This window comes from Nuphar pumila, chromosome 3 (genome assembly GCF_984573655.1).
Source record: "Nuphar pumila chromosome 3, dmNupPumi1.hap1.1, whole genome shotgun sequence".
Taxonomy (NCBI): domain Eukaryota; kingdom Viridiplantae; phylum Streptophyta; class Magnoliopsida; order Nymphaeales; family Nymphaeaceae; genus Nuphar; species Nuphar pumila.
In genome coordinates this window covers 80,212,622-80,238,010 of record NC_143251.1, presented here as the reverse complement: position 1 = coordinate 80,238,010, position 25,389 = coordinate 80,212,622, and the positions used below count along the sequence as shown (strand labels likewise).

Sequence of the window (25,389 nt, the reverse complement as noted above, 5' to 3'; positions counted from 1 at the left end):
TGCATATATCCCCAAGGAGGAGAGGTCTAAGCTTGATGATAAGACGAGGTAATGCATTTTTCTGAGATATGGTGATGCTGAATTCGGCTACAAGCTATGGGATCCAGAGAAGCAGAAGGTATTCAGATCCAACGATGTGGTATTCTTTGAAAACCAAACACTTGAAGATATCAAGAAAGAGGTGTCCATTCAGACTTCTGCAGGTGGATCTATCTACTTGGATCCAGTTACTTCTTCAGTGGCACAAGTTGAAGGAAAAGAAGTGCAGGAAGATGATGCAGAGGCTGATGTTGATTTACCTGCAGGCCATGTTGAGCAGGAAGAAGTTGGAGAGCAACCTTCTCTAGAACCCCAGCTGAGAAGATCTTCAAGAGAGTCACAACCTTCCATAAGGTATTCTCCACATGAGTATGTAATGCTTACTGATTTAGGTGAACCAGAGAGTTACTAGGAAGCACAAGAGTGTGAGCAGAAAGAGCAGTGGCTAATAGCTATGCACGATAAGATGGATGCATTGCAGAAAAACCACACTTATGACTTGGTGGAACTACCATAAGGCAGAAAGGCCTTGAAAAACAAATGGGTTTCCAGGTTGAAAACTCAAGAACAAAATTCTCAACCAAAGTATAAAGCCAAATTGGTTATGAAAGTCTTTGATCAAAAGCAAGGTATTGACTTTGAAGGGATTTTCTCTCCTGTTGTTAAAATATCTTTTATTCGTGTTGCTCTAGGTATTGCTGCTAGCCAAGACTTAGAAATTGAGCAGCTAGATGTAAAGATTGCTTTCCTCCATGGCGATTTGGATGAGGAGATATACATGGAGCAACCAGAAGACTTCAAAGTCAAAGGTAAAGAAAATCTTGTTTGTAGGTTAAAAAAGAGCTTGTATGGGCGGAAGCAAGCTCCAAGATAGTGGTACAAGAAATTTGATTCATTTATAACTGAAAATGGATACAATAGATCAGCTTCAGATCATTGTGTCTACATAAAATGGTTCGGTGAAAATTTTGTTATTCTTTTGTTATATGTTGATGATATGTTTATCCTTGGAAAAGATATGTCTATAATTGACAGGCTCAAGAAGGAACTGAGTAAGACCTTTGCAATGAAGGACATCAGGCCAGCAAAGGAAATATTGGGCATGCAAATCTCTCGTGATAGAAAAACCAAGAAGATATGGTTATCACAGGAGAAGTACATCGAGAAGGTGTTGGATAGGTTCAGTATGAACAATGCAAAGCCAGTTGGTTCTCCTTTTGCAGGTCACTTTAAGCTGAACTCAGAGCAGAGTCCATCAAGTGATAAGGAGAAGGAGAAAATGAAGAAAGTTCCTTATGCTTCAGCAGTCGAAAGCTTGATGTACGCGATGGTATGTATGAGACCAGACATCGCATATGCAGTTGGTGTTGCTAGTAGATTTCTTGCAAATCCAGGAAAAGAGCATTGGGCAGCAGTAAAGTGGATCTTTAAATATCTTAGAGGGAGCTCCAAAGTTTGTTTAAGATTTGGGGGTGGACCACATTTCTTGACAGGTTACGCAGATGCAGATATGGCTGAAGATATTGATACAAGGAAGTCCACATCAGGTTTTGTACTCACTTTTGCAGGGGGAGTTGTATCATGGCAGTCAAAAATGCAAAGGTGTATTGCTTTGTCTACTATTGAAGCAGAGTACATTGCTCTTTCAGAAGCTTGCAAAGAGATGCTATGGATGAAAAGATTCTTGAAGGAGTTGGGTTTAGAGCAAAATAAGTACTTGGTGTACTGCGACAGTCAAAGTGTCATTCATCTCGCCAAGAATCCAAGTTTTTACTCAAAGTCAAAGCATATAGATATCAAGTATCATTGAATTTGAGATGTGTTTCATAAAAATTTACTTTATCTTGCAAAGATCTCCATAAATGATAATGGTGCAGATATGCTAACAAAGGCCTTATCGATGGAGAAACAAAATACATGTCGGCAGCTGGCTGGCATGGACTCCAGTTGATTAGTTGAATTGGAGTATCCCCTTGGGCTGGAGGGGGGGATTGTTGGGTCCAGCCCTATCCCTCATTAATGGTGTGGGGAAGTGAAATAGCCACCCACTACTTCCCATTAATGCAGAAGAAATTGAAGGGTCAGCCCTATCCCTCCATTAATGATGTGGGAAAGTGGAATAACCACACACTTCCCATTAATGCAGAAAGTTGAAGGGCCAAAACCCCTTCGATTTCTTGAATGAGTCTAGAAGGCTCACATCTAGAAGGTTCACATCTAGAAGATTCTATGCCATCTATAAATAGGGGTGCAGAGGCTGTGTGCTGGTGAGAAGTGCAAAGTGTTGTGAGCAGAGTGATTGTGTGCAGCGTGCAGAGAGTAGAGAGAAAAAGAGGAAGGAAGAAGGTTCGTCACCACGCATTGATCCTCAGAGAAAGGTGTTGGTTGTGGTGTGGGTTTTGACTCGAGTTGTGCATCCGAGAGGTAATCTTGTATCTCTCTCTTCCTGTGATTCCTTTATTGTTATTCTCTTTAGCTTTGGGCAATCTATTGGATGTTGTACTATCTACATTGTACTCTCTACTCTTATTATAGTGGATTATTCTCTTTGTGCCCCGTGAATGTAGGTCGTGTTGACCGAACCACGTAAACTCTTATGTTGTGATTTGATTGTGCCTTTATTAGATCCTATATTGCTTTCGCACGAATATTTTTGTTATCTTCATTTCTCTACAGAAAGTACATTTTTTGATAGAAAATATTCCTCCATAAAAGGTAAAGAAGTGATTCCTACCAAGAGAAAATTTACTTTTACACTCCCCACCACCCATCTCATCCACCACCACCACCCACAATCTCACCATCACCACCACCCTCCTCCTCCTCCTCCTCCTCCTCTCTCTCATTTTTTCAATCTGTTTTTCTCATGCTACACAAACAAGCGAAAAAACTTTCTTTTGAAAAACTTCTCATATCAAAAACGGTCTTAGGCAAAATTTTCTTTTCCTGTGAGAGTTTTTCTATCTTCCAAACTTAACTAAAAGTTGTGTCCAATTGAAATTTTGATGTGTTGGCTGGTACAACACTGAGTAGCTACATTGACTACTATCATGGTTCTTCGAATTGTAATTATCTTGCTAATATAATATCCTCGTATTACAAGCCAATTATAATTCGTAAGCTTTTTTTTGGCCTTCATTTGATTGAAAGCTTTTTTTTTTAAGTCAAGTTGGGGTTAGGCAAACCACCACTAGTCACTATTCAACGTACCACTGGGGTTCGAACCTCCAACGTCCCACCACAAGGAGGCATGCACTGACATCTCCAACCAACCACGCACCACTCTGAAACACGTGTTGGAGTCCTTGTGGGGTTTGAGGTATTCTTTCAATGTCCTTATCTTTGAAATGGTAAACATCTCTCACTTCAGGTGAAAGGTTTTGAAGTCCTATCTTAGTTATAGAATGAGCTGCCATTGTTGCACTTCTACTAAGCTTTCACAACCTTTCACAAATAATTAAAATGCATAGAATTACTTGGAATATCTTAAATATTTTAATATTCAGAGTGCATAAACTCAGCTCATTTACTGTAGACTAGAAGCAAAATTTTCAAAAAACTGAACATGAAAATACTAAGAAATATGAAATTAAGATACAATGAAAGAAATTTATGTTGGGAAATTGAACTTGAAAAAACTAATTAAGAAATAAGAAAGATACACTGAAAGAAAGAAATCTATGTTGTGAAATTAGTGAGGGAATGAAGGAAAATATTATCAAGGCCAGTTCTCGCATGTGCATCCTTCCACTCCATACAGCTTATATCCTTTGGTTGATTACACAGCCACATAACCAGCAAAATATCACCTAGTTGATGGGATGTCATAAGTTTCAAACCTAGCAATGGTGTCCTTTGCCTCAAGGTGGAAGTTGGGTGTACTTTCTAATGGGTAGGAGGGACCTCAAGGATTTACCAACTGCAGACCGGCCAATGTATCGTCAGTGATGGGGGTTTTCTCTTGAACTATACAAACAAAAAATCAGCAAAACAAGACAAAAACGATGACTGACTCATTGGTCAAACTTGATCATACAGACAAAATTGACCCTCACATTTTTTTTTAAAGAGAATTGACCCTCACAAGTTAATGTATCCTTCTAGAATACCCTTTGTGAATGGTTACATGTTCTTAGACAAGAAGAACCTTCAATGGTCATTGTTGAGAGGGTGGTGTATGTTCTCCCCCTATGATTCATTGAATCCCACGTCTGTGTTCGGGGGTCTGAATGAGCACCACGTATACAAGCACATGAGGCTCGTATTCCCGTGTATGTTGACATCACTTAGCATTGGAGTCTGGTGTGGTTGCAAAGACTTCAGTACCCTTTCTTGCTATTCTTCTCATAAAGCGATGTTTTGAGAAAATGACAAAAATGCCCTTCATTCAAAAAAGAAAAAACAAACAGTTCAAAAAAAGGATAAACGTGTCCTTCATCCAGAAAGTCAAGGATGATGTTGACTCTTCAAAGTCTTCTTTTTTTTTCTCCGTAAAACATTGTAAAACCCTCTCTCTCTCTAGAGAAGAAATCAAGGGAGGCAAAGAGTTCTCCCTGGAGAAGGCCATGAACATCAACCCTCTCACTCTCTCTCCCTTCTCTCTCTACTTCTGTGCACATCCAACAGACGATCCTACATTGCTTCATTAAACACCGACTGACCGACACACTGACTGTAGCATCGTTCAACTTGATGAGTTGTGGAGCCTGATTCATAGTTTTTGCCCTTACAGGAGGGGGTTTGGGGGCTCCTCCCAGCGTGGGTAACATCATTCAACTTGATGAGTTGTGGAGACTGATTTAGAGTTTTTGCCCTTACAGGAGGGCCCCCCCCCCCCCCCCAGCGCGGATCCCGCTGTATTGTCAGGCTTTCCTACAGTGATTTGTAGTGTTTTGGGGCCTCCAACGAGCCCCACAACGATTTATAGTGTTATCCAGCTTTTCAACAACAATTTGTAGTGTCTTTCGCAAATCACTATAGCAATTTATAGTGTTTTTGGGTCTCCAACGAGCCCCACAATGATTTATAGTGTTATCTGGCTTTTCAACAGCGATTTGTAGTATCTTCCGCAAATCACTATAGCGATTTATAGTGTTTTTGGGTCTCCAACAAGCCCCACAATGATTTATAGTGTTATCCGGCTTTTCAACAGCGATTTGTAGTGTCTTCCGCAAATCACTATAGCGATTTGTAGTGTTTTTGTGTCTCCAACGAGCCCCACAACGATTTATAGTGTTATCCGGCTTTTCAACAGTGATTTGTAGTGTCTTCCGCAAATCACCATAGCGATTTATAGTGTTTTGGGGTCTCTAATGAGCCCCACAGCGATTTATAGTGTTGTTGGATCTCACTATAGCGATTTGTAGTGTCTTCCGCAAATTACTATAGTGATTTGTAGTGTCTTCTGCAAATCACTATAGCGATTTGTAGTGTTATTCAGTAAGCAAATCGTTGTAAATCGCTACCCGAATTAGAACCCCCCTTCTGTAAGGGTAAAAACTCTGAATCAAACTCCACAACTCTTCAAGTTGAATGATGTTACCCACGCTGGGAGGAGCCCCCAAACCCCCTCCTGTAAGGGCAAAAACTATGAATCAGGCTCCACAACTCATCAAGTTGAATGATGCTACAGTCAGTGTGACGGTCAGTCGGTGTTTAATGAAGCAATGTAGGATCGTCTGTTGGATGTGCACAGAAGTAGAGAGAGAAGGGAGAGAGAGTGAGAGGGTTGATGTTCATGGCCTTCTCCAGGGAGAACTCTTTGCCTCCCTTGATTTCTTCTCTAGAGAGAGAGAGGGTTTTACAATGTTTTACGGAGAAAAAAAAAGAAGACTTTGAAGAGTCAACATCATCCTTGACTTTCTGGATGGAGGACACGTTTATCCTTTTTTTGAACTGTTTGTTTTTTCTTTTTTGAATGAAGGGCATTTTTGTCATTTTCTCAAAACATCGTTTTATGAGATGGCTGGGAGGAGCCCTCAGACCCCCCTTCTGTAAGGGTAAAAACTCTGAATCAAACTCCACAACTCTTCAAGTTGAATGATGCTACCCACGCTGGGAGGAGCCCTCAGACCCCCCTTTCTGTAAAGGTAAAAACTTTGAATCAGACTCCACAACTCTTCAAGTTGAATGATGCTACCCATGCTGGGAGGAGCCCCTAAACCCCTCTCCTGTAAGGGTAAAAACTTTGAATCAGGATCTACAACTCATTTAGTTGAATGATGCTACCCACGCTGGGCGGAGCTCCCAAACCCTTCTTCTGTAAGGGTAAAAACTCTGAATCAGGCTCCATAACAGTCAATGTGCAGGTCAGTCGGTGCTTGATGGAGCAATGTAGGATCTTCTGCTGGATGTGCACAAAAGCAGAAAGAGAAGGGAGAGAGAGAGTGAGAGGGTTGATGTTCATGGCCTCCTCCAGGGGAGATTTTGTTCTCGGATAATCCTGCAGTGCAGAGACTGGGTCTTAAATAATCATCTTCGGGGCACTTAAGTCTTTACAACCACTCCTTTTCAAGAATTGTCATTTTTTTTGCACCAATGGAGGAGAGGGTACTTAAGTCTTTGCAATCGCATCAAACTCCAATGCTAATTAATGCTGACAAACATGTTGATACGAGACGCACATGCTTACATATGTGGTGCTCTTTGGGACCCCCGAACATGAGATGTAGCTAACTGCCTTGTTCAGAGGTTAGGCAAACCACCTGCTTCGGTCATTGTTGACCAAAAATGTTCAACTTTGACAACAGATATGAAAAACAATGTTGGATATGAACTAAGCTCGAACCAACCAAGGCCAAGGTAAGACTAAGACTTGAGTATAAGCATAGGCAAATGCAAATGTATGCAACTAGCCCCAAAGGGCATTGCCCTCTTATTTGGCCCTAGACCATATAAAAGCTTCTCATTCTTCTCGTTCTTTAATATGAGACTGAACATTTTAACTTTGTTAATAGTTTGTAGGAAAATCAAAATTTTCATTTAAAACTAAATTTTGAAGTCAAATATATATGTATAATATGTTCTATCTCACAATTATGCACATTAGACATAGCATTGTGGGCTTCTTCTTTTGTTGTTTGTCCTTCCAAATCAAATCTCATAGCCAATGAAGGGCCCTTAAGTAGAATATCTTCACGGACATGGGAACTAATTCAATCATGATCTGGTCCTGAAATGTGTCGCCCTTTAGTAACAACCCTCACAGCCCAGTCCTGCCTCCCGAAACAGTTAATTTTTTTTGTTTTTTTTTTTAAAAAGCCCAGTCCTAGCCCAGCCCTGATTCCATATGAAATAAATTTTTATCCATTTTTATAGCACAGTCCAGTCCTAGCCCAGCCCTGATTCCATATGAAATAGATTTTTATCCATTTTTGTAGCACAGTCCAGTCCTAGCCCAGCCCTGACTACAGCAAATAGTTTGATTTGTTCATATGAAATATTAATAATTGTAGCCATTTTTTATTTTATCTAAAAAATTTTTTTTTCGGGGACGCTGCCCCCGAACCCCCCGGATATCACACAAACAAAAATTTTTCCCTACACCCCTGTTTGCCCCCCCCCCCCCCTCACATGAATCCTAGCTACGCCCCTGCTCACATCCCTGCACCATTGCTGATTATTTGATAACACTGCCATGCATTTCTTGAGGAAGAGATGATAAGCGTTGAAGACATTCACCTTCAACAAGGTTGACTGTAGGTGCTCTCTTCATACCCTCCCCTCTCTCTCCCCAAACAAATAAATTTGTCTCTAGAGCAGACAACAAAAGAAATGAGATCACAGCCTCTATAAGAGCACGATGCAAATTTAATCACAAAAGAGCTAGAGTCAGCTAACCAAAAGCTATCTACTATTAAGTTTATGCATTTTTGTTGAGAAATCGACCACTCAAGCACAGCAAAGTATTTTGTACATGACGTCCAAACCATTTCAGCTATTTCAGATCTGCCTGGAAGCATTCCCTCATGATAAAACACATTTCTCAACTTCCAAATATTTCAGCAAATAATATGAAAAGTGATGATCCAACAAGGTTTGAGCCACAGAAAGTGAAAACAAGTTGGCATTCACCATTTTAGCTTAGAAATAAAGTCAGAATGCTCGATCCTTTTCTTCTTGAATATTTTGCACATATATTTTCAAATCCTTTGGGCAACAGGACACGACAACAACAAAAGTGATTGAGATTCTTCCTTCTTTAAGTAGATAGGACATCTGTTAGGTAATGCAACTCCAAATCCCTAACCTATCCTGAGTAAGCAGTCTATCATGGCCAGCTAAATATGCAGCTCATGTTACCCTAGGTGGCACCTTTTTTGCCCACACAAAGTCAAACCACTCATGGGTTGGGGCATCACTGCAAATGAAATCTCAAATATACTTACGGCTGATTTTCTTTATATATAGAGCCATATGCTATCAGATTGGGCCATATGCTTTTAAACCCAAGAAGAGGATCCAGATGATTTGTAAAGAATGTCAGACCATCCTTTACACATGTTTCATTCATACTTACTAGTCTGCATCTTTCCTTCTCAGAAAGGAGAGATATCAACGGGGGGCCAGGCAAGTATCCATCCAAAACTGAGTACCAGTCTCTTCCTCCAGTTTGCAAGATATCAGAGGTTCAATCTGTTTTCAACCCCATAAAATCCCCTTTCAAGATCCAAAACTTATGTCTGAGTTAGCATCCCAAAAGCTTTTATTACGAAAGTATTTGGAACACATGAAATCAGCTCAAGGAGAGTCTCCAAAAAAAAAAAACATTAATCACAAGCTTATCTTAATAAGCAAGATTCAGCTCCTCAATCCTACGAAGCCCAACCCCTCCTTCACTTTTTGGTTTACAGAGCACTTCCCATGCCACCAAGTGAGGTCTTCTTCCATAATCTTAATCCTGCTATAGAAAGTTCCTGAACATGATTTCTAATTATACTATCACCTTCTTTGGAACCTTAAAAGATAAAATCTAAAATACAGGAATTGCAATAAATGTGTTTTGAATAAGGAGTACCCAGCATATGATAAGAATATAGAATATGGCTTTCCATGATCCTAGCCGCTGCTGAATTTTTACAATTAAAGGTTGTCATAAAGCAGTGTTTAGTTTTCTCACACAAAAAGGCAGACCCAAATATCTTAACAGAAAGCTATTAAGTCAGATAAATGTAAGATCCCAGCAGCAACTTCTGAGTTCATGTTTAATGACATCATCAGATTTATCATTATTTATTTTCATACCTGTGATAGATTCAAATTTCAAGAAAATATTCACAATCTTTTGTACTTAGTTCTCTGATGGCTTACAGAAAAGCAACACATCATCTCCCAAAAATAGGTATAAAATGTCCTGAGTAAGGTGAGAAACTTTGATAGATTCAGGGTAATTTTGAGCGAGATAGCCTTTCCATGACAATTAAGAACAGATAAGGAAATAAAGGATTCCCTGCTTCAGACCCCGCGAGCTCCAAATCAAATGTTTTAGAGTGAAAACTTTTTTTTTTAGTTCCATATTGATTATTGTGAGGAACCAAGGTTGGATTATAATTATATATTCAAACAACTGAATAAGTTGTGGAACCCTTGGAGCAAGTTAAGACTTGACAAATTGGCTTCGGTTTTGGACTTTGGGTTTGGATCTTGGACTTTGGATTCAAACTTGGACAGCAGATCTCGTGTGTGTGAGTGTGGAGTCTGTGGACTGTTTTAGTTTTGCATTAGTCTTATTTGATTGTCTGAAACTCTCATAAGCCTCTTAATGCCCACATCTTTTGATTGGAGGTTTGACTGAGCAATCAGGGTCATGACCTAGTTATACCGTGTTCATAACTGTCAAATAGTCCAAGATAATCTTAGGCATTTGACCAAACAATGACCTTTAATGAGGGACATTTTTTTTCAATTAGTTGACCATTGTTCACACCTAAACCTAGCTAGCTATTTGATTGTCATTGACCTTTGACCTATATAAACTCTAGCCCTTTCTCCATTTCAAAGTTCTATTTTTTCACACAAGAACTTTTGAGTCAAAGAGGACATTATAGTGAAGTTGTGCATAGTCCATGACACTAAAGGAAAAGTTCCTAACTTAGACAACTCTTTCATTAAACAAACATAATGGCTCCAGTGTAATACCTCCAGTGTGTTACCCGAAACCAATTTCATACGGAATCAGTTAAATTTTCACATGTAGTAGCTAGACCATTAAAAGATATAAGATATAAAACTTTGAAAATTACACGCCCAGCCAGTTTATTATTGAAACTAAGTTTGATTTCCTGGCCACGTGTGATTCCAAATCGAATTTGATCTAAAGTCATATAAATCAGAATAATATGCAGCTCCTTGTGATTCCGATTCTCACTTAAATGAGAAAGCAACTATCATTTTTATTTGTAAAGGCAAATGAGTCCATTTCTCACCATTCAATTTCCCGTGTTTGTTTAGCCAATGCCAATGAGATTCATTCTCTCATTTGTACGAGAGTCCAAATCTCACGAGACTCAACCAGACTCAACCAAAAACATGTTCAATTTTACAACCCGGCTTTTGGTTTATTTATTATAATTTTTTTGGTTCAAGTATGACTTTTGGTTCGTTTGGAGCATATATGTAGTTCCAAATTCAACTCTAAACGACTGGAAGAATACTTTGTTGAGAGAGAGAGAGAGAGGAGAGAGAGAGAGTCATTTTCTCCCAATGTAAAACTTGAGAATGAAGACACCACCAACCAAGCAGGCAAAAGAAAAGAGAAAACGGCAAGGTGAGGCACGGTGGAATTTGCAACAAGCAAAACAAACAATTGATATTCTGATATGATATAGGAATTTAAGAGCATACAAACTGCTTAACGAGGGACACAGGATCCTATATATCTACGTCCCTAGGCTACCTCATGGTTGTGTCATGGTGCTGGGCTAGGGTTATTTTACCCACAGTAGTCTGCAAAAGGTGGTGATGAAAAAGTTGGGAGTGGGGGTTGTCTGTTCCCAATACTAAGACACCCACCAAGTCCCTAGAGGCCGCCTTGTTATAAAGCGGAGGCCTGGCCTTTACCAAAAACCTGCAGAGGCTGAAGACATTGTTAAAAAGTTGTTGGGTACTGTGAAGAAATGGTTGGGGGGGTCTGGCTAGTACTGTTAGCTCTCTTTTTAGTACTGGCTTTCACAATGATCCTTAGTGATGCACCTCTCTTCAGTCAAAAGCTGAGAGCCACTCCTCATGGAAGCATGGGCTGGCCTTTTCTAGGCGAAACCCTCAGTTTTCTGAGGCCCCACAACTCAAACACCACAGGGAGTTTCCTTGAAGACCATTGCATTAGGTGAAAGCCTATGCCCCTCTTCAAAAATCAATGAGCCATTTTCTTCTATACAGTGTCGTCCATCAATTTGATAGCCTGTTTTGTTTCAAATGCAACTTTTTTAGTATCTCTTTCTGTTACTTGCCTCCATGCTTTTATTGCCAATCTTTCTCTTTGTATGCATGTTCTTCATGTTTTGATTCTTACTGATTGCATGCAGGCTCTTTGTCAAGAATATAATTCTCTCTCTAATTTCCAATTGGTAATCAACTCACTGAGTTTTTACCTTGTGACTAATTAATTCATTCATTTTTTCCCCATCTTTTTTGGTTTTGATTGACAGGTATGGGAAAATCTTCAAGTCCCATCTGTTTGGTTCTCCCACCATAGTTTTCTTCGTACTGCAAAACGAGGAGAGGCTGTTTGAGTGCAGCTATCCAAAGCCCATTCATGGTATCCTTGGAAAATTTTCCATGCTTGTGGTTGTTGGGGACACACACAAGAGATTGAGAAGCTTAGCTCTCAATTTAGTTAACACTTCCAAATCAAAGCTAGATTATTTGTATTATATTGAAGAGCATGCCACTGCTCTCATGGAAACATGGAAGACAAAAGAGGAGATTGTTTTTTGTGATGAGGCCAGAAAGGTATGATGTTCCTGATCAATCTTTTTCCTTGTTGTGTTTGTGTCTTAATTTCTACTTAATTTTCTGGCTCTTCTGCTGCTAAAAGTTTTCTGCTGTGGTTTGTTAAATGTCATTCAGTTTACGTTCAATGTTACAGTGAAGCAAATTCTTAGTTTGAAACCAGATGAGCCACAGACTGTAATGATCTTGGAAGATTTCCTCACGTTCATGAGAGGATTGGTGTCTTTCCCTCTCTACATTCCAGGAACACCCTATGCTAAAGCTGTAAAGGTACAGCAAAGAGTTGCAGTTTTCCTTTCCTTCTGTTTTTTTAATCGCTAGTCATTTACAAATAAACCACCTAACTTATCAGATATTTACAAGGAGCTGCCTAAGTTTAAGTTATTACATTTAGCTACATTATTTTATAATTTATATTTCAAGAACAAGATTGACCCTTATATCTTGTCACATGGACACGCTTCTTATTTAGAGCACGTGTCATGGGTGACAATGACATGAATCGGACATGATGACAGGACTTTGACACGTATGGACATTGTTTTATTATTTTTTAATATGTCCAAATGTTATTTTAATAAAAATATTATATATATATATATATATATATATTAAAATAACAAAAATAGTTTTTTATTGATTAAAAATTAAAATTTCCAATTGCTTGTGGCTTATATTTCCAAAAAAATTCTAACTTGAGTCGCGTGTTGAAGCCATACCCTTACTTTTGTGACATAGTTCAAGTCACGTAATTGACTTTTGTCAAACAAAGTGACCAAAACACCCTCATTGTTGATTTTCTTAAAAAAAAAATCATGAGATGACATAAAATGAGTTGTTTTGTAAAAAAAATTAAAATTGTCACTTTATACCTTGGGCCCAGTTATTAGAAATGGATTTAGAAAAAGTGGGCAGTTGAACAAAAAGAAAACGTGTGTGTGCTTTTGGCAAATAACAGGCAATTAGGTGGCTTTTGGTAAACCTTTTCTTTATTGCCCTCGGATATAAAACTAGGAACCCAAAGATAGAATTTCTGCTAAATAGTAACAAACAGACTGAAGAAAAGAAAATTTTTAATAATGCTTCTCTCTTACTTTTCCTAGGAACAAGTTGCCAACTTTCATTATGGTGGTCTATCTCTTCATTATTCTCCATGTATGTAGGCTAGAGCAAGAATTTCTTGTACGGTGGAAACAATAGTAGGGGAAAGAAGAAAAGGACGCAAGCATGACAAGGGAGACTTTCTAGACATACTTTTGTCAAACAGCAATCTTTCTGATGAAGAGAGGGTTAGTCTTGTCCTTGATCTGTTGCTTGGAGGGTATGAAACAACCTCCCTGTTGATGTCCATGACTGTTTACTTTCTTGGGCACTCATCATCTGCTCTTGAGCAGCTCAAGGTAATTAAGCAACCCCACCTAGCCAACTTTATTTCCATGAGAAAAAGCTTTAAGCAATTGGAACTTCTTTTATGCTCCCACAGGCAGAGCATCATGCAATAAGAAGCAAAAAGCAAGAAGGGGAGCACCTCAATTGGGAAGACTACAAGCAGATGGAATTCACCCAAAATGTAAACGAATAATGCTTGGCCATCTTTTTTGTTGTACTTTTGCTTTTTCACAGTGCATTATATATATATATATATATATATATATATATATATATATATATATATATATATATATATATATATATATATGTCATTTGATAATGGGGTCATTACCTACAAAATGCCTTTGGATCTCATTTTGATCCAATCCAACCTCATGGATGGATTCAGCGTGTTCTAAATAGTGGGAACCAGCTTTAGGATCATGTTTTTTTGATGAAAAAAATATGGCTTTATGACTCAAAAACTAGGCCGTTGATTTTGAAGTCTTATAAAAATCTTACCTATATGCCATAATCAGACAATCTAAAAAGTCAATTCCCACTAAGAAATCCATGTAGATCACATCTGTAAGGTCAGTTTTATGAAAAACAACCAAAAAAATGAAAACACTGAAAAGAAAGAGGCATTTGTTCTTCATGTGGCCATTATCAAATGTTACCCCATATATGTTTACACACTTAGCTAGGACCCAAAAACAATGACCATAAATGTACAATTTTCATTAGATCATGGATGATATAACGGTGCAAAAAACATTTGTGCCAAAAGGCATTTGGCGGCAGTCATGACCATCGCTAAAGGTTTTTTAGTGCTAACCCAGATGCACCTATTGCATTTGGGGGATAGTCATTGGATGATACTCTCAAGTCTCAATAATGTGTGTGTTTGTGCAGGGTATATATTTAGTACAATCGATTGTATGTACAATTTAGTTGAAATCCCATGATGCAAGTTGTTTTTACTCAATCTAACCTTGTAGATGTGTTTAGCGTACTTGATTTAGTGAAAAATGTCTTTGGATCATGTTTTTAAATGAAAAAACATGCCTTTTTAGTAAAAAAATCAATGCCTTTGCAACCGTTAATTTTACATCAACAAAAGTACCTATACACTGGTCGAATTCCAGCAATTCAAAAGTTGGTTCCCACTAAAAACAACATATATATCACATCCATGGGTTGTGTTGACCCAAAAAATTAAAAAGAAATAGAGTTTAATAAGTTATAGCTAACTTTAACCCATAAACATATATGTCTGTCCCTCTTTAGGTGCCTTCAAAAATCATAGTTGCATGTGTATTTTTACTTAATTTGAACCATTAGTGTTTGTCACGATATACTGTGTAAACATATATTATATTATATGTTTTCCATGCTCAGATGCGTTTTTAGAGAGAGGGAAAATGAACAGCTGATATTGCACTAAAACTTCATAACATATTTTTTTATTGAATTAATTTGATCTAAAGTATTTTTTTTAATAAATAAGCAATGATCAAACACATTTGTTGGTTCTGATCAAGCAAAAGCACCTGCAACTATGATTTTTTAATGTCCTATATATAAGAGATAATTAAATGGTTTAAAATTTTCTGACTTTGCAGGTAATCAATGAATCCTTAAGATGTGGGAACATAGTGAAGTTTGTCCATCGGAAGGCTGTAAAAGATGTCATATTCAAAGGCATTTCTCCACTTATCATCAACTAGGAGCCATGCTTTATCAACATGCATTAAATTCTCTATTCCTCTTATCTCTTTGCGTTTCTGCAGAGCACTTAATTCCATCTGGGTGGAAGGTCCTCCCCGTCTTCAGTGCTGTACACCTAGACTCATCCCTCCATGAGAACCCACACGAATTTTATCCATGGAGATGTGAGGTACTTAACTCCTTTCAGCTGTACACACACTTCTAGATCTTGTAATTTATTTTCAGGAATAGAAATTTGCGCACGCATGTAAATTGCAGTATGTGCATATATACTGTGTCGTTCCGCGCACAAACGAATTTATTCCTACTTTTATTGCTTCAATGCATAAGCATATGTTCTTTGTAACTTCAAGATTGCTAAGACCACGTTAGGAAGGAGGGAGGATCAGGTGCAATGTGATTTGAATACTTCTACTGTGCTGCAGCACCTGATCACCCTTGGGATACAGCCAATCAGTTGTGGGGCTCAAGCTATATGATAAAGGGTAATCAGGTGCAGAAGCACACTGAAATTGTGCAATTACATTGCACCTGATCCTCTCTGGTTAAAAAAAAAACTGTAGGAATATGAAAAAGCACTGGGATCAAGCCAAGTCAATCACAGTAAAAACTAAAAAAAAGAAAAACAGTGCCCCTTAATCCACAACACATGCTGGACCCACACCAAAAGCAAAACCTATTGAAAAAAGTTTTAAAATATAGCATATTTGTAAAGTTTTTTTGTGATTTATTGTTTTCCACAAAAAGTGCTTTGAAAATGTTTAGTCCCATGTTTAAGAAGGAAAAAAAAAAATGGTTGGTTTAAATAGTGTTTGTTTTCTATTCTTTCCTTGAGTAAACCTTGTGTGTTAAGGTAACTTGTGTGCACAAGGGCCCTTGAGGCGCAATGTGGCATTTTGATAGCGCACTCAAGGGTGCTTGAAACACAATGTAGTGTTTTGATGGTGCACTTCGCACGCTCGCAGCGGTGCAAGGTACTGAGGTTCGCTTTGACCAAGCTGTTTTTTACTTTTCATTTTTCAAATGGCCTGACCATTTGAAAGACTTTAAAAATGCATTTATATAGTGTTTATGGGGCATTGTGGTTGTTGGATAGTTTTAGAGGTCATTGGTAATTAGTTAAAGGCAGGTGACCGTTCAGGGTCATTTTCATCCAATTTTCAAACCATTAAATTTATTGCCTTTAATTTCATTTATCACAAACCGTCTTGGCCTTCCTAAAGTCAATAAATTTCTTCATTTTTTCCGTCTTTTGGATTATCTGATTTTCAGATTCTCAAACTTTCTCTTTCTATTCTTTTGTTCTCGATTTGGCTTGCCAAAGTTCAAGTGTGGGAGAGATCACCTGATCTTGTGAAGTTGTGATTTTCTTGAAGTTCAAGCCTAGTTATATCCTAAGAACTCAGTCATAACAAACCCTTTTTGCATCTTCAAAATTTTCAAATTGGGGCGATTGAAGTTCTAAAGATAGTGATCTTAAGAACGTGCATCTAACCTTTAGATCTTGATTTTTTTAAATCCTGTTTTTGGTCACCAATTATTCCAACAAAACTTGTTATAGTTTTTTTTTTTTAAAAGGCAACTTAGGGTTAGGATGAACCCCACCTAATATTATTCAACGTACCACTGGGGATTTAAACCTGCAACATTCCTCAACAGAGAGGCGTGCACTAACAGCTCCTAACAACCATGTCGAGCCCTCGTTAGTCAAGACAAATTTGTTGTATTATGAGGTCATCAAGGACTGAGTCCACATCAGGTATCATCACATGGCACATTTTTTATGCCTTAGGCACCTGATCGCTCTCCATCGACGATGCGTGGTGCTGAGGTTTGCTTTGATCAAGCCATTTTTTACTTTTTGATTTTCGAATGGTCTGGTTGTTTGAAAGACTTTAAAAATGCATTTATATAGCATTTATAAGTCATTGTGATTGTTGGACGGTTTTAGAGGTCCTTGGTCGTTAGTCAAAGGTGAGTGATCGTTCAGGGTTATTTTTGTCTAATTTTTAAACTGTTGAATTTATGACCATTAATTTTATTTATCACAAAAACGTCTTAGCCTTCCTAAAGCCAATAAATTTTTTTATTTTTTCATCTTTTGAATCATCAGATTTTTAGATTCTCAAGCTTTCTCTTTCTATTCTTTTGTTCTCGATTTGGCTTGCCAAGTTCAAGTGTGGGAGAGGTCATCTGATCTTGCAAAGCGGTGATTTTCTTGAGGTTGAAGCCTAGTTGTATCCTGAGAATTCAGTCATAACAAACCATTTTTGTATCTTTGAAATTCTCGAAGTGGGGCGATTAAAGTTCTAAAGATAGTGAACTTAAGAACGTGTCTCTAGGCTTGGGTTGTTGATTTTCCTAAATCTTGTTTTTGGTCACCAATTGTTCCAACAAAACCTGTTATAATTTTTTTTTTTAAAGGCATGTTAGGGTTAGGATGAACCCCACTTGATATTATTCAACGTACCACTGAGGATTTGAACCTGCAACGTCCCCCAACAGAGAGATGTGCACTGACAGCTCCTACCAACCATGTGGAGTCCTCATTGGTCAAAACATGTTATAGTTGTAGAAGTCAAACAAGGTGATATGTCAAAAGACAAATTTGTTGTGTTCTGAGATCATGATCTCAAGGGCTGAGTCCGGATTAGGTGTCATCACATGGCATATTTTTTTGCCTTAGGCGCCTGATCACTCTCTATCGGTGGCGTGAGGTGCTGAGGTTTGCTTTGACCAAGCCGTTTTTGACTTTTTGATTTTTGAATGGTCTGATCATTTGAAAGACTTTAAAAATGCATTTATATAGCGTTTATGTAGCATTTTGACTGTTGGGCGGTTTTGGAGGTCCTTAATCGTTAGTCAAAGGTGGGTGACCGCTTAAGGTCATTTTCATCCAATTTTCAAACCGTTGAATTTATGGCCTTTAATTTCATTTATCATAAAAACATCTTGACCTTCCTAAAGTCAATAAATTTTTTATTTTTTTGTCTTTTGGATCATCAGATTTTCTAATTCTTAAACTTTCTCTTTCTATTCTTTTGTTCTCGATTTGGCTTGCCAAGTTCAAGTGTGGGAGAGGTCACCTTATCTTGCGAAGGAGTGACTCTCTTGAGGTTCAAGCTTAGTTGTATCATGATAACTCATTTGTAACAAACCATTTTCGCATATTTAGAACTCTCAAAGTGGGGCGATTGAAGTTCTAAAGATAAGAACGTGCATCTAGGCTTGGGATCTTGCATTTTTTAAATCCTGTTTTTGGGCACCAATTGTTCCAATAAAACCTTTTTTGGTTTTTTTTGAAAGGCGTGCTGGGGTTAGGATGAACCCCACCCGATATTATGAAATTCCACTAGAGGGGGGGTGAATAGTGAAATACTATAAAGATCGATAAAATAAAAATAAAATGCAATAAGGCACAACACATAAAACACAGAATTTATACTGGTTCGGTCAATTTCCAGACCTACATCCAGTCCCCAAGCAAACCACTTGAGCTTTCCACTATAACATCCGAGTTACCGGATAAATAGTACAACACCCTCTTCCTCAGAGGTCTTCTTCTCTCAACAGAGAAGGGGCACACCCTCTTTCACATAGGTCTTCTTCTCTCAACAGAGAAGGGGCACACCCTCTTTCACAGAAGTCTTCTTCTCTCAACAGAGAAGGACAACACCCTCTTTCTCAGAGGTCTACTTCTTTCAAAAAGAAGGAATACAATGAATAACAGAAAGTTACAATACTTCTTATAGAACCTTCAGAATGATATGAATGCACGAATGATGGATTCTCAGAATGTTATGTTCTTTTCACTCAGAAGATACTCTTTGTCAAAGAGCTATTCTTGACTTTTTCTCTTTCTTTTCTTTTTCTTTTTCAAGGCTCTCTTTCAAATATCGAATAGGAATTTTTCTCGTTGTAAGCTCACATGTCCATATGAAATAAGTAATTTGATTGTGTTTATATAGGCTTAGAAAAATAGTCGTTGCCTTTTTGAAATGATAGTCTTTTTGGGATGTGAGATGTCAAGTCATTTCAAAAAACATCTTTATGGATTTTCGAAAAAGTCTTATTTCCATAAAAGTAGTATTTTGGGTACACTAGTCGTTGTAATATTTTAGGTATGATATATTTTATGTAAAAAGTCTTTTTCTTATAATAGTACATTGAACGTTGGATGTGTAAGCCATCATGTAGTTTTGTCTTTATTCTAATTAATGATTCGTAGTACTTAAGTATTTTATTTAGAAATTGTCACTTCTTTACTTAAATGAGTGTAAGTACAATAAATGCTTTGAGATCTTTATTTGTAAATAGTCATATCAAGAATTGCTTTATGATGTGCTATTTAATGTCTACAGAGAGAATGAAGACTTTAAGCAAGTCGACATTCTTGAGTGGGATTAAAAAAAGTTATTTCTAAAAAGATTTTTAGATGAGGTATTTAATGTTTTACAAAGAGAATGATGACTTTAAGTAAGTCGACATTCTTGAGTTGTAAAAAGGTAACTAAAGTCTTTTCTAAACATATTATATTTGTTTTTCTTTGTCTAGCCGATTTCTATGTTTTGTCTTTTTCTTACATACTTGAAATCATTTCTTTTTATTTCTTTTCAAGTTGTCTTATACATGATAGAAGGTACAATTATTGCTTTTTGAAATCATGAGCTAATATATCATGTCAAAATACCTTTTCCATAAAGGTTTGTAAGAAGGTACAATTATTGGTTTTCAAAAAGGTGCTTTTTGAAACTATCGCATACTTTTATGAAATATAGCTTTTGGGAATGAGTGACTTTTATGATGAAGTATGTAATATGCAATATGCATGCTTTTGAAGGTTCTGTTACATATGACTCTAAAGAAGAAAAAAGTCTTCATCTTGAGGAAGCCGATCTCTTTAGATGATCTTTAAGAATGCATGGCTCATCAAGCTTTTTCTTCAAGAAGTATGGTTGCACCACGGTTGTACTTGAACAAGAGGTCTCCATCCTTTTGGGTGAGATATCCTTGCATCAAATACTCGTTAGATATATGGCAAAGCATATTCAGTCATAATATAACATTTTTCAAGAAGACATATTATCATATCATATTAAATCAAATATAACAGTGTATCATATTGTGTGTCATCAAAATATAGTTTCTCAACATTCTCCCCCTTTTTGATGATGACAAAATATGCACCCCTGTCAAAAAAAATATTATGCATAGTAATAATAATATCATAAAAATATTAAAAAATGTCAAAGAGTATTTTTCTCCACTATTAGAGACAGGTTTTTCTCCCCCTTTATCATGGACAAAAAGGAGGGGATCAGAGTAAGTAGAGTTATTACAGACCAAATGGAAAAAAGTAGTTAAAGTTATTATAGACGAAATGGAAAAAAATAGTTAAAGTTATTACAGACGACATGAATGAAGAGTTCATTTTGAGCCGGATAAGGGGTGAAACTTCCTAAGTAATGTATTTTGGCCGATTTACAGTGAAGCTTGACTCTTGAGAAGGAGATCCTGGGTGTTCTGGACATTGACAAGTGCTGAGAAGATGTCAAGGTCAGAAGTTGCTGCTTGATCTGCTTCTTGAGGACCATCGTCGTCAAAGTTTAGGTGAGAGGACTCTTCCTCATGGAGAGAGGAGTCATCAAACGTGCGGTTGGAGTGATAGACGACATCGGTTGCAAGAGGTATTTGGAAAAATTCAAGAATGAGGGTGATGAAGTACCCGAAGGGAAGAGAGTGAAAGGAACGAAAGTTAATCATGTTATGGAAGATGACACTGGACCAGTTGATGGGAAAGGCACAAAAGATTGCATAAAGAAGAAGGGAGATTTCATTTGCAATAAATCCCCTAGAGGGCGACTTAGGGACTACATTAGAGGAAAGAATTTTGGACAACAACAGAGCATGAGGCTTTAAGTTGCTTTCATGCCATGAAAAGTGGGTGGAGCGAGTGGAGATGAGGACTTTCTTAAACACGGATTGGTCGAGAGGAACAATGTTGGGAAGCTCAATCCCGTAGGAAGATATATTCAGAATGTAGCCTAACTTACATATGTCAAAGGAGAAGACTTTTTCATGAATCATGGAAGTGATAGTAGAGTGATCATGGTCAACAGAAAGGTTAGTGTAGAACACTTTGATGAGATGTGGATAGATGGGCATTAATTTTGGAGTGGCTAGAACATGAATAAATTCAGACAGAGAAGTTTGTAAATCAAAAGCAAAAAAGGCTTCTAGATGAACTAACATTCCTGGTTGAATGGTCATGGAGTTTATGGAGTGATATGTATGAATGAGATCTGGAAATCTCAACTCCGAAGCTTCAAACATGTCGGATGTGGAAGAGGATGCCATTTGCAAGTACTTTTGATCAAAGAGAGACTTAGAGAGAAGAGCTTGGAAAGAGCGATAGCTTGTATGAAGATAGAGAAATTTGAGTGGAATGGTGAGGGATGAACCAATCTACTAAATAGAAGGAAAAATAATTGTGATAAGAAATGAATGACATTTGAAGTGAATGATTTTTAGATTTTAGTTGAGTAAGGAAATTCGTGAGATGTAGCTTGTGAATGATAAATCAAATCAAATTTTGGAAGATAGTGTATTATATTAGTATGTATGTCAAGAAGGACATAGTTTTAAATAATTTTTCTATATAGAGAAAAAAATTTATTATGGGAGAGTTTATCGAATTGTGAGATGTGTCATGTATTGAGTATGGAGTGTCCTATTAGACTTGATGTGTGATGAATGAATAAAGTCAAGAAGGTGAATAATATATGGATTTCAAAGATTTTTGTGTGAGGAAGTGAAGAGGTGTAAAGATTGTTATAGAGTGAAAGAAATAATGGCCTAATAAAACAAACAACTTTTTATATGATGTTTTTACTTTATGTGAAAGCATTCTAAATTCGTGAAGAAGGAGTTTGGAGTAAGACAAAAAGGATATATGAGTGAGAGATGTAATAATTTCTTATTTAAGAAATGTTTTTATGGATATGCGTGGAAGGAGTGAGAATAGTCATAAAGGACAACAATCACTTGAGGTTAGATATGAGATGTATGACATAAAGTAAGGTTATGATTGACATTAATTGATGTTTTGCTTAAAGGACATGGTTTTTTTTTTATGAATCTCGTTTGAAGGGAGTTCATGGTTTTCGAAAAAGATGAAATTTAAAAATGTAAATAGGTCAATGGTTACGGATGGAGGCTTACTTCGTATGAAGAGAGAGAAAAAGAGTGGTGCAATAGTACTCATGAGAATAATAATAAAAAATGAAGGACAAGTTGTTGAGAATGAGTTTTTATAATAGTTTTTCATAAAAGGTGTGAAGGATGAAAGAACAAAAATAGATTGTACTTATGATATGATATAAAAGATGATATAGTAAAACTTATACGTAAAATATTAAAGAGCTTAACTTTGAAAAAGGTGATGAATAAGAAATAGGAAGGATAAACACTCGATTATGACTCAAGTTTGAAAAGCAATATTTCTCATAAAGTGGTTTTATCATTTTTGCATGTTATTCTTTACTTAAGTTTGTTAAGAGACTGATTTAACATAAAGTTTAGTGAAGTGTCTTGATAGGAGGAAAGGAAGTCATGAAAAGGGATATATCATTTGAATGTAAGAAACAAAATGATCAGTAAAGGTCTAATAAAATAAGTGAGGAATGCAATATCATGTTGAAGATGGGCTAGCTTATCGTAAGAGAGGTTTTCACAAAAAGACATAATTGATAAAAGGTGTTATGAGATGAGTGATGTGAACAATGTCATGATAACTTTACTTAATGTAAATGGTTCTTATGGATATGTGTGAAAGGAAATAGGACAAGTAGTTATTATTGATGTGTACTTGAAAGATGACAAGTTGAAAGACATAAAGAATGTGTCATGATGAATGTGTTTTTATGAGTGTTTAGAGTATACGTGAATATGGAGACACAGTTTGACTATAAAAAAATGTATATGATAGATAAAATAAAAAGATCGATAAGAAAGAACCGGTTTTAAACTTTATCAGAACTCATAAGATGTTTTAATCCAAATAAGTGTGATTAATTATAAGTCACTTAATTTGCATATTCCTAATTCTCTTCTAATTTGTGTAAAGTCTTCGTGTTTTAAAGGTTTAGTGAAGATGTCTGCTAACTGTTGATTAGTGGATATAAATTCGAGTTTAATTATGTTGTTTAAGACTTGTTCTCTTAAGAAGTGGTGTCTTATTTGAATATGCTTAGTTCGTGAGTGTAAAATAGGATTTTTAGATAAATTTATAGCACTAGTATTATCGCAGAAAATAGTTGTATTTTCAAATTTTAGACCAAAATCTTTTAAGGTTTGTTTCATCCAGATGACTTGAGTGCATGCTAGGCTAGCAGCTATGTATTCAGCTTCAGTAGTTGATAAAGATACACAGTTTTGTTTCTTACTGAACCATGAAACTAGTGAGTGCCCTAGCATATGACATGTTCCACTTGTGTTTTTTCTGTCAGATTTACTTCCACCAAAGTCAGCATCGCTGTATGAGATTAAATCAAATGTAGAAGATTTTGAATAAAATAATCCAAAATCAACTGTCTTTTAAATATCTCATTATTCTTTTTACAGCTTTAAGATGTGATTCTTTTGGATTTGACTGAAATCTAGCACACAAGCAAACACTGAACATGATATCTGGACGGCTAGCAATTAAATAGAGTAGTGATTCTATCATACCTCGGTATACCTTTGTGTCCACAGACTTACCATCTTCATCTTTGTCCAAAACAGTAGTTGTGCTCATAGGAGTATTCTTTGAAGCAGTTGAGTTCATGTTGAACCTCTTCAGAAGTTCAAGAGCATACTTAGATTGATTGATGAAGACTTCATCTTTGGTTTGCTTAATATGCAATCCAAGAAAGTAGGTGAGTTCTCCCATCATACTCATTTCAAATTCTTTTTGCATGGACTTAGAAAAATCTTCACAGAGAGTGCTGTTAGTAGATCCAAAGATGATATCGTTCACATAAATTTGAAAAATTAGGGTATGATTATTCACTATTTTCACAAATAGAGTAGAGTCTGCTTTGCCTACAGAAAGACCAGTTTTTAATAAAAAGGTTTTTAGTCTGTCATACCAAGCACGAGGTGCTTGTTTTAATCCATATAAGGCACGTTTTAGTTTGAAATCATGATCTGGATATTGTTCATTTTTAAAGCCTAGTGATTGTTTTACATAAACTTCTTCATTTATAAAACCATTTAGAAAAGCACTTTTAACATCCATTTGATATAGTTTGAAATCCATATAGCTTGCATATGCTAAAAACATTCTAATAGATTTAAGTCTAGCAACAGGAGCAAATGTTTCATCAAAGCCAATATCTTCCTCCTGGTTGTATCCTTGAGCTACTAGTCTTGCCTTGTTTCTTATAACATTACCTGTTTCATCTAGCTTGTTTCTAAAGATCCATCTTGTCCCAATGATTTGATGATCCTTTGGTCTTGGTACAAGATCCCAAACATCATTTCTGTAGAATTGATTCAGTTCTTCAGTCATGGCTAGCATCCAGAACTCATCGATGATGGCTTCATCAATCTTCTTTAGTTCAAGTTGAGAAATGAATGTCATGTTTGCAATCCGTTATAGCTGAGCTCTAGTTTGAACCCCCTTGGTTAGGTCTCCCAAAATCTGCTTTTGAGGATGATCTCTGATTTCAAAAAATGTTCTTTGATGATCATCTTCATTAGATTTAGCTGTATTATCTAGGAATAAATTTGTACTTTCAACATCATCATCGTTAGTCTGCTTAAGAACAGATTGATTAATAGATTCACAAAAACTGACATGCATAGATTCTTCGATAGTATATGAACTCTTATTAAAAACTTTGTATGCTTTACTATGACTTGAATATCCTAAGAATATGCCTTCAACAGATTTAGCATCAAATTTATCCAGGCTATCTTTTGTATTAAGGATAAAGCATTTACATTCAAAGACTTTAAAATAGTCTATTATTGGAGTTCTGTCATAGAATACTTCATAAAGAGTTTTATTTAATAAGAGCCTAATAAGAACATTATTCGTTATATAGCATGCAGTATTAACAGCTTCTGCCCAAAAAGATTTAGCAAGATTATTATGTTGGAGCATAGTTCTAGCATATTCTTGAAGGGTTTTATTCTTTCTTTCTACTACACCATTTTGAGGTGCAGCTCTAGGAAAGGCAAAGTTATGAGAAATACCATGCAAGTTACAAAAAATTATAAAAAGTTCATTATCAAATTCTCCTTCATGGTCAC

General features: G+C 36.6%; 1 protein-coding gene across 1 annotated transcript; it reads left to right on the top strand.

Annotated features, from left to right (window-relative positions):
* The first annotated feature begins 1,366 nt into the window (after nucleotides 1-1,366).
* Nucleotides 1,367-15,569, top strand: LOC149843080 (cytochrome P450 724B1-like). Its single transcript, XM_090000824.1, has 8 exons — nucleotides 1,367-1,752; nucleotides 11,685-11,988; nucleotides 12,106-12,258; nucleotides 13,152-13,388; nucleotides 13,472-13,558; nucleotides 14,985-15,063; nucleotides 15,153-15,259; nucleotides 15,444-15,569. The coding sequence occupies exons 1-8, from the start codon at nucleotides 1,367-1,369 to the stop codon at nucleotides 15,567-15,569; spliced, it is 1,479 nt and encodes a 492-aa protein (XP_089856950.1).
* Nucleotides 15,570-25,389: the final 9,820 nt, after the last annotated feature.